This window comes from Halichoerus grypus, chromosome 4 (genome assembly GCF_964656455.1).
Source record: "Halichoerus grypus chromosome 4, mHalGry1.hap1.1, whole genome shotgun sequence".
In the NCBI taxonomy this organism is placed as follows: Eukaryota; Metazoa; Chordata; class Mammalia; order Carnivora; family Phocidae; genus Halichoerus; species Halichoerus grypus.
The window spans coordinates 75,698,851-75,713,852 of NC_135715.1; the positions used below are offsets into that span (position 1 = coordinate 75,698,851).

At 40.3% G+C, this 15,002-nt stretch overlaps 1 protein-coding gene across 4 annotated transcripts in view; it reads left to right on the forward strand.

Moving 5' to 3' along the window:
* Positions 1–15,002, forward strand: part of MIPEP (mitochondrial intermediate peptidase) — a 196,048-nt gene that overhangs the window by 318 nt on the left and 180,728 nt on the right. For all 4 annotated transcript variants that reach the window (XM_036117268.2, XM_036117267.2, XM_078070558.1 and 1 more), the window contains exons 2-4: positions 1,718–1,891; positions 5,270–5,358; positions 8,160–8,246. In XM_036117268.2, coding sequence (XP_035973161.2) covers positions 1,718–1,891; positions 5,270–5,358; positions 8,160–8,246 — 350 coding nt within the window. The remainder of the gene's footprint in view (positions 1–1,717; positions 1,892–5,269; positions 5,359–8,159; positions 8,247–15,002) is intronic.

Below are 15,002 nucleotides of genomic sequence, written 5' to 3' on the forward strand. Positions count from 1 at the left end.
TTGTCCCCCCGACATAAGCCGGTCCTTTCTCCGAGTGGCCAGCAGGGATCTGGAAGGGGTCCTTTGGGTCTGGGAGGAGCCGGGCAGCGAACCCACTTTGTACGGTAGGGTGTCGTTTGCGCTCTTGGTGACCTTGTCCGTCACCTCCCCTTTGAGGGGCTGGCTTAAGGAAGCGGGGCGGCCTTTGTTGGTCCTGTCCCCAGAGTGTGGGCCCCAGGACCTGCCTCTTCGTGCGCCCCTGCTCCACGTGAACTCAAAATAGTTCATCTCGCGGGTGGCGGTGAATTCCGCCTGGAGGGTCCCGCCCTCGCCTCACACTCAGACCAATCCCCGCTGAAGTTCACTTTTGCTCCAACCCTACGCTTGAGCATCGGAGGTCTCGCCCTGCAGTTCATAGGGGGATCTCATAGTCTTGTAGTTACTAATTCCATTGATGCTCGAAATTCCGTTCTTAATTTTTTCCCAAGTTTTAGGCTCTTTTGTTTTAAAACACAAAACCGTTGAGAACAGTCTAATTTCCTATAATGCGATGACATTGATCACGTTGATTTCTTCCCCCAAGAAGTCACTGACTGAATTCTTTGGTTGCTATTTATTTTCTATCTCCACACACCCAGTATGGTATCTGGCATTCCCTAGGCACTCAGTGTTTATTGAATTGATTAAAGGTGAAAGGAAGGCGAGCTTGAAAGGGACTTACCTGATGCCCGTTCTACTTTGCATTTGCGGGTTTTATCCACTTCAGGTTGTTACTTTTATTTTTGCTTGTTTCATTTTTTCATTATTTATAACATTGCCTTACTTATAAAGAGTCTAGGACTTGGTTACACCGAGCCTAGTGATGTGTTTTCTTATTTGATCTCTGTCATTAGCCTTGTTTTAAAAATATTTTTGTATGAAATTTGCTACACCAACTTCCCTATGGGTAAGTAACAATATGGTTTTAACATAATTAGAGGAGGAGAACGACTGCCTATAGGTACTGAGTAGAAAGATGAAAAAAGTAAGCTTGGTTTTGGGTGGATGAAATATAACCAATTTTAGCTTTATTTTTCTTTTGTATATCATGATTTTAGAACTGATAACAGATTTTCAAACATGTGAATTGGTTTTTGATTAAACAAGAACAACAAAAAACCCCAAAGGTTTATGTAGTTTTTTGTCATTACCATAACTAGTAGTCTGAGGTTTAGAGTTCCCATCCTCCAGTATGAGGAGGTGTGTAGGGAAATGAAAAATAGTCTGTACTTGAATCAAATTAAATCAGTGTAAAGAATCTAATTTGGTTTTGGTCCCAATTCTGCTCTGCCTGCAACTGCCTTTTCTTCAACTTCTTAATCATTTTGAAAAGACGTTAATTTCATGCATCCCTTCTTGCAGAAACAGTAGGCCTATCAGTCCTGAAAGTTTGACCTCTTGCTGTTTTCAAAAATCAACATGTTAGTCATCTACAAAGTGGCTAAGCTGGATGTTGAACCTTTATCATTCTATTTTTGTTTTTTATGAAATAATTAAAAATTAAAAATTCCATTCTTAAAATATTCGTAGTTTAATTTATGTGGAATGATGCGGGGAATGTGAACATGGTGTCTGTGATCACAAGTCTTATAATGATAGGATACACCAACGAAAACCAAGATTTCCTTTATGAAAAAAGGACTTAATACCAAAAAATCATATTTTTAGTTACACATTGGAAATATTGTCTGGATTGCAGGGTCTTTTTGGAGTTCCTGAGCTCAGCGCCCCAGAAGGATTTCGGATCGCACAAGAAAACGCCCTGAGAAAGGCGGACTTGCTCGTGGAGCGCGTATGTTCCATGCCACCTGGGCCCCAGATTGTGCTCATTTTCGACGAGCTTTCCGATTCCTTGTGCAGGGTGGCCGACTTGGTAAGATGCTTGCTGTAAGCCTTGAAGCTACCTCTCTGTCAAGCTGTTAAAATTTAAGCTAAGTTTATTAGGTTTAATGTCAGAGACTCTAGGGTTCAAAGCATCTGGTGCTTGGTTTGGCAGCACCTAGACTCACAGCGTCTGAGCTGTTTGAGAGCTGTTGGGTGTAATTTGTTATAGTGGGAGTAAGTCATTAGGAATGGGGAAAAAACGTATAGGAAAAGGTGATATGTAGAACTTGTACTTTAATATGTATAGCTAAGAAAATACACATGTGATGTATAATAAAAGAGTGATTACTCATATGCAAAGAGTCTTCATTTGACAGAGATTTCTTCATTCATGAAAACTTCTACCAGAATTTTAAAAGGACGTTTACCTGTACATAAAGGCCAGTTTTTATAAACCTTCTCAGGAATGTCTTTTCCGATGAAAACTAAGGTTTGGATATGAAACTGATTGTATTAAAGACTTCCTTTTTTCATATTTTGAAGCAGAAATAGACATGTACCTAGATCTCCTCACTAAGAAGCCCATTGCTGAGATGGAAGGCATGAGTTTTTATCTGTCCCAAAGAGCCACCTCCTCATTAGTCATGTCAGGGAAGGCAATTATAGTAGTGCACATAATCCAAAATTGTGAACCCTCAGGATCTTGTCGACTTGGTATTGGACTGTATATAGCTTTCTCTTCACATTCATTCAATATTGAGTCACCACCATGTTCCAGGCACTGTTCTAGGCACTGGGAATGTCATGAATAGACACACACAGTCTCCGACCTCATGGAGTTTATATTCTGATGTTAACTTTTCTTTTTAGATCTTTTGAGGCACCAGACCCTGGTAAAAGCTTTGCCTGGATTAACCGAATTAATCTTCTCAGCATATCTCCCATTTTCAGATGAGGAAAGAAAGGCAGTAAGAGGTGAAGTGATATACCCAGGGTCACCTAGCCAGTAAGTGGCAGAGCTGGGCTCAGAGGCCAGGCATCATGGCCACAGAACTCATGCCCTCACCTGCTGTTCTGTACCTTCTACATGCTGTCTGGTTGCTTAGGGTCCGATGAATAGGTCTTCCTTACCTTGGAGAGGTTGGAGAGTCAGTTAGCCTCCCCATTTTTTAAAAAACTATTTATTTACTTTTAAGATTATACAGTAAAATTGACTCCTTTTTGGGGATGGTACAATTCTATGAATTTTATATTCCATCACCCCAAAAAAGCCCCTGTATTATAGTCACACCCAGCTCTCCCCTCTTACCTCTGGCAACTACCCATCTATTCTCCATCCCTATAGTTTGTCTCTTCTAAAATGTCAGATGAATGGAATCATTTGCCCTTTGAGAATGACCTCTCTCACCTTGCATAACACTTTCCCATCTTTGCTGTTCCTTGATAGGAACTTTTTTCCCCTCCCATACAACCGAATTGAGCAGGAACACCTTTCAGATTGTCATGCAGTCACTGTGAGTTTCCCCATTTTAAGGAAATTGATAAAGTATCTTAAACGATTTTTCCCAAGAGTAAAGTGAGGTGTGTTGCAGTCTTATTGTAGTCACTTCTTGGTTTAGTAGGATCTTGGTTTTGTTCTGAAGTGGGTGTGTAGCAAGCACCTTGAATGATGGAGGACACGAGAGATGCACTGCCCGGGGACGCCTCACAGTGACCTTCTATGCTTAATTGTGTCACTAAAACCTGAAAAGGAAAATATTTGTCAGGGAATTTCACTTATGTGCCATCATGTATTGGCTTTATTTGTTGGTGGCTTATTTGTTGTCTTAGCCTCCATTTTAATTAAGTGGTGTTCTAGGATTTATTTTTATTTTTTTTTACATTTCTGCTTTTGCTTCTCGCTAAGAGATTTTAACTCTGCCTCATAGCTTGTCCTATTTTTGGAGATTTTTGTATTTATGAGGTATAGAAATATCTCATTAAAAAAGCTCTAAATGTGACTTATATGTGGAAATCTTTGGGTAAAAATATTCAAAGAACCTTCTTCCTTTTGAATTTTTAGGACTTTATCTGCCAGTAAGATCAATAGTGTAATAAGGCAAGGGTTTTATAAACTGTTATTTCCCACCAAATGGTCATTTGGTTTTGCTTTCTTTTTCTTTTTTTCATACAGTTGCTATGTAACGGTATTGTTTTCCCCATCACTATTACAACTGAATTTTTTTTAAAGATTTTATTTATTCATTGAGAGAGAGAAGTCGAGAGAGAGCGAGAGCACAGCGGGGAGGAGGGGCAGAGGGAGAGGGAGAAGCAGACTCCTCGTTGATCAGGGAGTCCGACGCAGGGCTCGATCCGAGGACCCCGAGATCATGACCTGAGCTGAAGGCAGATGCTTAGCCAACTGAGCCACCCAGGCGCCCCACAAATGAATTTTAAAATGTATGCTGGTATTTTGAAATAAATATTGATTGTAAGCTCTGCAACATGTAGATTAGTAATTTATATAAATTGTAAATTTTACATAGCTCATTTTTCAGGTGCTTTAGTACTAATGTTATCTTATTGTTACATCAAATGTATAAAACTATGGATTTAAATGTTTTTACATTGAAAACTATTTAATAATAAAATTAGGAAATTTTACCTTGTGGTGATTTTATTTCATATTATAGTCACACATGTTGTTTTCTTGGAGAATGAAGACTGTAATTGATATTTTGTAGTTCCCTTGCATTTTTCTTTTGCAATATACTGCAATTAACATGAAAACTAAAATCTGGTTTTATGTGATCTCATTAAAAAAAGTAAAAAGAATTCTAGCTCAGTTTAATGCTAAAGTCAGTATCGAAACCACTGCAGCACTGGTAGTTGTGAGTCATTTCAGCTGAGACTTGGAATTCATATTTATTAAAAGGCCTATAAAGAGAGAATGCGCCTTTGTTTTCTGCACAAAGGCTAGGAAGTAGTTAAATCAGTCTTGAAAGTATGTTGTCTGTCAGTTGGAAAAAAAAAAAAAGCATCTGTCCTTGTTCTCTGGAGCCAGGCAAACATGTGAGCACCATACTGCAAACAATGTTAGTTAGGAAGTTTTAGAATATTTGAAATAAGATTCTGCTCTTTTGAACTGTAGAATTAGGAAGAATTCACTTGGTGTTTATATTTGAAGGAGAAAGGCTTTTCTAAAATAAGGTTAGTGGAAGTATTTTCTTTGGAATGAAACCCACTTGATTCCAAGGAATAACAGAATTAATAAATGTTCAGCGAGATGCCGCCTAGCTCTATTAGTTTAGGAAAATGTCAGTAATGGAAATGCATAGGGCCAGCCAAATGGCACACTTGAAAGCTCAGGTTTTCATTTTTACCCTCAGATCTTGGAAGAAAGCTTTCCATCAAATTCCCTCTTGGTTTTGTCTTTCTTCTTTATTAGGCCGATTTTGTGAAAATTGCTCACCCTGAGCGCGCATTCAGAGAGGCGGCGGAAGAAGCTTGTAGAAGTATTGGCACCATGGTAGAAAAGTATGTTCTGCTCCCCTTCGTTAACAATCTCGGGTGACGTGGTCTTGTGGATTTGTGCTTGAGGAAATTGGTCTCCAGGGCTTGTCCCCGCAGGGTAGGGATGCCCAGTGCCCAGGGTGGTGGGGAAGAGGGAGGGCCCTGGGGGCAGGCCCCTGTGCGCTCCTCCCCGGCTCCTGCAGTGTAATGAGTTGTTTATCTGTTTGTTCATCTGTTTTGTCACTTAACTTCCTTGTCTGTAGGTGAAGTAATAACATGATTTGCCTCTTAGATTTATTGGGAGGAAAATGAGATAATAAAGTGCTTCTAGGGGCATCAGGTGCATAGCAAACATCTACTCTCCTTATTGTTGTGTACGTCAGTGAGAGTTTTTCAGTATCTCAGTGGCAAGTTGGAGTTTCTTGATTATCCTCTGATTAAACTGCTATTGCATCGATGGCCATGGGCCAGAGACAAGTAGCCTTGCCGTCCCTTGGATCTGGGGTGGGGAGGGGTAGTCTAGGGAGATCATAAAACTCTCAGGGAGGGCTGAGGCAGGCTGGGGCTTTGATGAAGTGAGTTATTTTCAAGCAATCTTGAGGTAAATTGAAATATTTTAAGCCATTTATGAGAGCTCGAAAGTGCTGGTGAAAATGACTTCGAGGCGGACGGCGCCATATTCAAAAGCACTTAGTGTGTGACGCCCCGCCAGAAAGGGTCGCAAGCCACCGAGCACAGCAGGGCTCACCTGGCGGGACTCTACAACCGGAAACCATCGGAAGACTTCCTGACAAACCAGAAGCTGGAGGAGGAGCGTGGTGGCTTTCCTGGTTTGACAAGGCCCGCTGGAGGACCTGATGCGTCCGGAAATACTGCTGCCCTTTCTCCCCCACCGAGCATCATTTGCTCTCTTTGGGACAGTACATGTGATTTCTCTTACAGCCACTGAAAACCGACTTGTTGACTGAGATAAAACTGGTCCCTGCATACTGCAGATGCCGGGCATGAGGCAGGGAGTTGAATTGGGGGCTCCTTGGGAGAAAGAGCATCGCCCAGGGAAAAGCCCCAGGAAATGTGTCAGAGCTGCCAGGGTGCCTCCCTGGGGCACCTTGAACGCTGTGTCGGGCCTGACTTTAGAAACAGCTCTGGAATAATGGATGTGGGTTCTTAATTTTGCGGGAGGACAACAAGGGAACCGTAATTGGTAGCGAAGTATGGTCAAGAGGATCTGTGCAAGGTCTTCACTTAATCCTGGAGAGCGTTTCCATCTTCCCTTCTTGGCCACGCTCCAGCTGCTGCCCTGAGGCCCGCCGAGGCCTGGGTCAGGCGTGGGTCAGGATGTGGACGTGGGTCAGGACCCTGAACTCAGGGCCTTCGCCAGAGCTTTGCTCTCGGTCCTTGTGGAGCACCTTGACTCCTTTTCTCCTTTAGTCTAGCTGAATCGTATCGTAATTGCTTCAGGTGATCTTTGAAAAACGGGAGGATTTCAGGTGCATGTGTAGAATTGATTTATTTTCCAGCAGTGGAAGTAAAAGCCCCAAATTAGGTCTGTTTGTTTAGAGCTGATGCCAGATCTCATGACATAAAACATAATATGGGAGATAGGCTGAAACTTCTGAAGAGGATACAGTGCAGGCTGTCTCTGAATGCCTGTCCTTTTGACAGGTGGTAGCTCATAGGGGGAGCAGACCTGGAGGAAGTAGGTGCCCACATTGATGTTCTCCCCGTTTCCTGGGATCGCTGCCTCAGAGCGAGAGAGGTGGTGTGCCTGTCCTCCTGTTGACAGTTTTCCCACTGGCGCTGACTGCCTCAGTTCCCTTGGTCTTTGGGGTGGCCCATGAGAACTGTAGCAACAGAAACTCTTGGATTTCTACAAAGCTGCAGGTTTTTGATGATGCACTGACTAGGGAACGTGACCATCCTTGAGTTCCTGAGTAGGAATGGACAGATGGTTCTTACAGCCTTGCCCTACCCTGAGGATCCACCGGGCAGGGAGCAGATTGTATCTAAAACCAGTTCACTGTTTAGCCCCAAGAGTGGCAGGACTTTCTGGCATCCAGGGAAGAAGAAAGAACTCAGGATCTAATAATGGGACTGTGGCTTGGATTGAGGGCAGAACTTAGGTTGGGGGCCGGGGGCAGGCTGGCAAGCTATTATTTGTTCCTTCATAGGGGGAGCATCTTATTTAACCCTTAGGGTGACCTGAAGTCTAAGAAGCTGGGGAAGTTCAAATACTTGCCCAAGGTTACAGACTGGTAGTAGGGCTGGTGTTGTAACTCTAGTGTGTGGCCCCAAAGCCTGTGTCCTTGAGCTCTCCTTGCGGTGTGGGCCTGCCACTCTGGCCCAGATGGGCAAAGGTTACCCGGGTTCTAGGTTCTTCACTTTGGAACTGCCGAATCTTTGTGTTCATCCTCCTCCCATCCTCCCTCTTTTTTTATTAAATAAACAAACGGCCACTGGCATATTGCTAACAACGAATTCTCAATGGCAGTGGGCTCAGATCACTCAGATCACCAGGTACTACATTCCTCCCACTCCCCTCTCTCCTGTCTGCTCTTCTGGTTCCAGCTGCTGACTGTGGCTTTAAATTTATCTGTTTACCTTTCAGAACACTTAGTACTTTGATACTTTGCTTAACGGACTGCCTGTTTCTGTACTAACTGTGGTTATGCTATTTCTATTCCAAATGAAGAAACAAAACAAAACCCCAAACCTTTGGCCTCTGGGCATGTGTATGCTAGGATGTGACACCATTCTCTTAATGTAAAGTTAAAAAGAAGGTATTAGAAAATCATTTAATTTTTTTTCATTTGTAATTTTTCTAGGTTGAACACAAATGTGGAATTATACCAAAGTTTGCAAAAATTGCTAGCTGATAAAAAACTTGTGGATTCCCTTGATCCAGAAACGAGGTACTTACTCCTTTGCATTCATTATGGTTGTGACTATAGAGGCAAGATGGGAAGACCACCGCCTCCCCCTGCCATATCTCTGCACTCACACAGCTCCCCTCTGTCTGCAGTGTTTCTCCCCAGGTATTGACATGACTGGCATTTTCTTTAGGGCTTCACTCAAATGGTGTCTCCTCCTCTTTGGTACCAGATCATGCTCCCATCCTCTTACCCTACTTGTGTTTTCTTCTCAGTCCTAATCATTTCCAGCATGATCTGTTTACATCCCTCTGCCTTGCTAGATGGAAGCTCCTGGAGGGCAGGGACTTAGTCTGTTTTGTTCAGGGCTGTATCCCGGCACCTGCAGCAGTTCCTGGCCTGTAGTAGGTGCTTAAAGGAATAACTTCCTGTAAACAGTTGGCATTTACACTTAGCTTCATGCTTAAAGTTCCATAATCGATACCACCAGAAGATAGAAGTAAATTGATTTTATTGACTGGTTGGATGTCAAGATTCTTGAAATGATTTCCTGTGGTTCATTTGATTACCTTTATTATTCTGAATTGAAAAGGCTGAATTTCTAAGTTAGTGCATAAAAACATTTGATAGAGGATTTTGGATACCATATTTCTTTGCTCAAATATATTTATTTATGATGATTTTATAAGTTTGTCATTAACCCATCTATATATTACTTGTCTTGTAGCACAGAGGTTAATGTTTTCTCTTACCTGTTTGTACTTATGTACTTTTTTTTTTTTTTTAAGATTTTATTTAGGGGCGCCTGGGTGGCTCAGTCGTTAAGCGTCTGCCTTCGGCTCAGGTCATGATCCCTGAGTCCTGGGATCGAGCCCTGTATCGGGCTCTCTGCTCGGCAGGAAGCCTACTTCTCCCTCTCCCCCTCCCTCTGCTTGTGTTCCCTCTCTCGCTGTGTCTCTCTCTGTCAAATAAATAAAATCTTAAAAAAAAAAAAAAAGATTTTATTTATTCATTAGAGAAAGAGCACAAGCAGGGGGTAGCGGGAGAGGGAGAAGAAGGCTCCCCGCTGAGCAGGGAGCCCGATGTGGGGCTCAATCCAGGACTCTGAGATCATGACCTAAGCCGAAGGCAGTCGTTTAACTGACCGAGCCACCCAGGCGTCCCACTTACCTACTTTATATTTATGGGACACTTCTTTTCACTCCTTGATTCTCCCTCCTCCTGCTTCCTTCTCTCCTTTCTGTCTCCATATGTGGCTTATGACTCCCACGTGAAGCCCCGTTCTGCAGGGATCAGTTGGTACTGGGATCTCGCTGTTAATCTGATGTACGAGTACCATGCCACATGAATTGCGCAGTAAGGCTGTCTTTGGGGGCTTATTTTCACCTGACTTCTAATATGCAGATATTGGTTTGATCTTACTTCACTTCATTGATCCTGAGCCTTGGGATACTAGTAAAGCTAGCTATACCATCAGAATAGTTTGCCTTTACTATACTTTTAGTCTTGAGCGTGATATTGTCTTCATTAGCAAAACAAGTAAAAGTTGAATGCCTGCTCATTGTGATGGATTTGTACTCAACTGGTATTGACTTTGAGTAGAGGCAGTAGGTTATTCATAACCTGACTTTGCTAAAGACTGACTTTTCTACATTTAATGTAGAAAAATTGTAGTGGACTAGCAGACTATTTTAGGTGCAAAGGACGTGTTCTAACAGGATACATAGCTCATTTCTAGATGTTACTAAAAATGCCAAGAGGATTTTTAAAGTAACAAAATGATAACTACATTGGGAAAAGTGAGCTGGGTAGACTATCAGTATTCTAGAAAGGAAAGGTAACTTGGAAGTGGGAGGAGGAAGAATTTGAAGTAATAATTATTGAAATATCATCGTACTACAATAAAAAAAAATTAAAAAAAAAAAGAAAAGAAATATCATGGTACTTGTGCATCATTAAGAGTGTTGGCTAGCACCCAGAGAGAACCTTGTATATGGTAAAGTGTAAGACAATGAACTATAAAGTGTAAAGATAAAACAGAGAATTGTAGATTTAATAAATTATCTTGGCATAACAAATTATAAAAGAAATGATTTAAACTGAGTAGATCATCATCTTAAGCTTTGATACATTCCTTGAAATACTAGTTGTATGAGCTATTCATATGAGCTACTAGTTGTATGACCCAGAAGGGTCCCATTAGTTAAGTTTGGAAATCTGACACATTAATGTACTTCCCCTCTTAAAGAGTTTTAGTTTATTAGAGTCTGTGAGAAGACCAGCTATAAAGAAACCGGTTTTACTTGGGTTTTTCCAAAACCATTAAGAGCTTTCTTGTATGCAAAGAATATAACAAACACATCATCTTCAGAAAATATAATGGAGGGAAAATCCCAGTCACAAGAGCAACAAAAGCTATAATACACCTTGAAATAAACTCAGAAGCACAAAGCATGCAAAACCTCATCACTCCTACACACACACACACACACCGGGAAGCATGAAAGATGATATTTAAGTGGTGAAACATACCGTAGTCTGAGATAAGAAAGAAGAAAGCTTCAGTGGTGGTCTCTACTGGTCTGTAAGTTTAGTGCTATCCAATCTATAAAGAAGATTTTTCTGTTGTTACTTAAAATGATTTTGAAGTCATAGACAATAAATGTGCCAGAATAGGCAGGAGAAATCTGCTGAGAAAAGTACTAAAAAGGGATTTGTACCAGATAGTAAGACATTATTAAAATGTTGTATTTAAAAGAGCATTATACTTAAACCAGCATAGTCGATTAAATCAATGAAAGAAAAGAGAAATTCAGACAGTCACGAATATATGTAAGACTGTATTTAGTATATGATAGAAGTGTCATTTCCTACCAGTACAGAAAGACGGTTTTCAGTAAATGATGTTAGGCCAATAGATAACTATTTGGGGAAAAAAGTAGATTACTTAAAGATATAAATCTTTTAAAAAAAGAAATCATAAAAGTATTGACAGACTTGGAAGGTGGGAGGTCTGTCTTCTCGTGATACCAAAGTCAGACCACCAAAAATTGATTTGATTATATAAAAACTGCAAACTTTGGTATGGCAAAACTTTTCCACATTCAAAGTCAGAATACACAATGGGACAAATGTTACTTACATAATAAAGGGTTAATATCTTTACTGTGTTAAGAGGCCTTACAGATTACTAAAAAAAAAAAAAGTGGATATCCTTATAGAAAACTAGGTAAAGGATTCTTTTTTGTGAAACTCACAAAATAAGGAATAGCAGACACATGGCCATTAAACTTGGAACAGTGTAACAAGTATAACCCTGGGAAAGTGGGAAGCAGGGGCTGCACACTTGGCCTCTACTGTTAGACGGCTTTGGGTGGATATTGGCTCCTTGACTCTCCAGGTCTTGTTTTCTCCTCTGTAAGAAGAGAATAACAAAGTATTTCAAAGGATTATTACGAAGTTTGAATGAAGTAATGAAAGTAAAATGCTTTGACAGTGTCTGGTACATAGTAGTCATTCAAAGAACGGGACCCTACCATCCTTAAAGAAAGAGAGAACAAAGAGCCCTTCACTTAACAAAGCTGAAACAACAATCGTGTTTTATGGCTTGGATGATGGGTCCTCTCTGGTTAAGTGTAAATTGATAAATATTTATGGAGGACACCTTTTTGATCAATTTAATTTCCTGGAACGTATCCTAAGGAAACAAACAAGGATAAAGAGATGTATGTAACAGGGGTTTTTATCATAGCATGGATTACAGGAGTGGGAAAAATGAAAATATTTTAATCCAGGCGACCAAACATTACAAACATTAAAAAGCCACGTTTTTGAAGAGTATTTAAAGAGATAGAGAAATGTTCAATGTTTGTGGTATAATTTTAAAAGAAAAAGTAAGATAAAAATCTTTGTTAGTTGCCTCCCAATTATTTTGAATAAGTCGTACAACATACTCAAAGTAGATTGGGTAGAAGCCAAGGGAAGGTCTTTCTTGTTGTTGGTGTTAGCCGCAAGTTCATTGCCACCCAGACAGTATCTTTATGAGACCAGAGATGCTGCCTCTGCCTCTGCTTCTCAGGACAGGGTCCTGTTGCATGTCCGCCACCAGTCCACCTGGTCCAGGAGCCAGAGGAATTGATGTTTCAGTGTGAGGGAATTAAGTGCCCCTTACGTCCAGTCAGAAACTCAGCAAACATTTTTCAAGTATCCACTGTGTGCTGGGCACTGTGCTAATTTCTCTAACCTTATCTTATTTAATTTCACATGTTCTGCATAGCCTTAAAAAAATAAGTAGATTGGAGGGAAATGTAAGAATTTTAATAGTGGTTATCTTTGCTGAGATTAGTGATTTTCATTTTTCCCTACATTTCTACATAAAGCTGTTAAACAGTAAACTTATATAATATAATAAACTTACATTATACAATACATTTCCATCCCCCTTTATCAACCCCTGTTATCTTTTTTCCCCTCTTACTAAAATAAACAGAAAATGCTTTTGCCTGAAAAGAGAGAGTGGAATGTGTTTTAGGTTAACTGTTCAGGAAGGGAGATCACCGTGAGGTAGAGATAATGGGGATATTTTAGGGGCTTGAGTGAAGCACTTTACATTATTTAAGAAAGAAGGTAAGTGACTAAATTATTAATGTCTATTGAATTTTCAGAATTTTAGAAGAACTTTAATTCTGTCCATTCAAAGCATACTGGCACAATAATCAGGAAGATAAATATACCCTTTATGAAAAGTCAGAGAAAGCCAGGAGAGTAGATCAAATATTTGGATAACTTAATTCCAGAAAACTAGTAGTTTTAAAAAAATTATTATTGACAGAAAGAGGTGTTACACGTGAAATTGGTTCCAAGCATGCAGCAGGATTAAAGAGAAAGAAAACAATTCTCATTAGCCAAGAAACTCAGCTTCCGGCACAGCATCAAAGAATTTAATATTCTAAGTAGCTGCTCCTAGTTGGAAGAAAAACTGAAAGTCTCATGCAGTAGGCCTTTGAAAAATTGTCCAAGTGTACACTGTTTTATGTTTTTAATTATTGGGATTTGGATGGAGTTGAAATAAATAAGTAATTATCATGGCGGCGTTCTCAGGTTAGTAATCTCTGAATAAAGGAATAAGCTCCTACATGTAAAGCAAATCACAATGATTTTTCATATTCTGCAATACATATATTGACTTTTTTAAACACTGGTTGAAGCTATTTTTTGTTCCCTCTTTGCTTATTATACTTAAACATCCTTGTAAAGCATTTACAACCCGGTTCATGACTTTCCATCATATGGCTCCAGTAAAACCTTTTTAAAAAATTCTGTGTTCTCCCAACAATTTTTTTTAAATATTAAGTTTTTAATTAATTAATTTTTTATTATGTTCAATTAGCCAGCATATAGTACATCATTAGTTTTTGATGTAGTGTTCAGCGATTCATTAGTTGCGTATAACACCCAGTGCTCATCCCAACATGTGGCCTCCTTAATACCCATCACCCGGTAAACCCATCCCCCACCCCCCCGTAACCCTCAGTTTGTTTCCTGGAGTCCAGAGTCTCTCATGATTTGCTTCCCTCTCTGATTTCTTCCCATTCAGTTCTCCCTCCCTTCCCCTATGGTCCTCCATGCTATTCCTTATGTTCCACATATGAGTGAAACCATATGATAATTGTCCTTCTCCGCTTGACTTATTTCACTTAGCATAATCCCCTCCAGTTCCACCCATGTCGATGCAAACGGTGGGTATTCATCCTTTCTGATGGCTGAGTAATATTCCATTGTATATATGGACAACATCTTCCTTAACCGTTTGTCTGTTGAAGGGCCTCTGGGCTCCTTCCACAGTTTGGCTATGGTGGACATTGCTGCTATGAGTTTGTTAAATAGAAATCGTAAATGCTATTGGAGCCCATAGCAGAGGCCCCTAATTTGGTTGGTAGTGGAGGACAGCCTTCAGAGAGACCTCACAGTGGAGGAGAGGGTGTTTCATGAGGTGCCAGGTTAATCACGCCAAGGACTTCTGACCTTGAGAAAGGTCATCCTGTAAAGATGGAGGACTGGAGGCAAGGTGACCCAGTAGGACTAACTATATTATATCAGGGCAAGGGGGACAGCAGCCTGGACTAGGATAGTGGTAGTAGGGAAGGAGAGAAAGGGTTAATTTGGTTCTAATTCTCTTCCCCCTCACCACCACATAAATAGCTACCATTTACTGTGTAATTTTCATACCGCCAATAAAGAAATGATGTGCAATTATTTCTTTCTTACATGTTAGTAATACTAGCATAAGCTCTGTGAGATACACTCTTGTTTCCTGATCCCCTGATACGTATTTATCAGTCAGATTTACTTAAGAGTGATATTAGACTCATCTCCTGGACATCAGGGACCATGTGTTTCACTCTAATGTGTTTGAAGAGCTGTGTATACCAGTCCATACTTTTGTGGCACAGCATGATAACATCTTGTTTCCAGCACACACATAATTTTCTTCCGTTGACAATATGGTGTGAGTTCGGTATTTTAATTCCTCTGCTGTCTAATGTGAAGTAAATGATATCAAATTAGCTTTTAACTAAAAAGGGAGAGATGTCCTTCTACGTATAAAATATTACAGGAGAAAATTAATGAAAAGTTGCCCCTTACTTTAGATATTATCCAAGATACTTTCTATTCCACTGTTACTGTTTTTTTATTGTTCTGATGAAATTGTTACAGCAGGGAAAGGGTGGGAAAATTAGGGCTTGCTCTTAAGTTTGCAGATGCATTTGATGATTATTAAAAATGTTGCTCTCTACA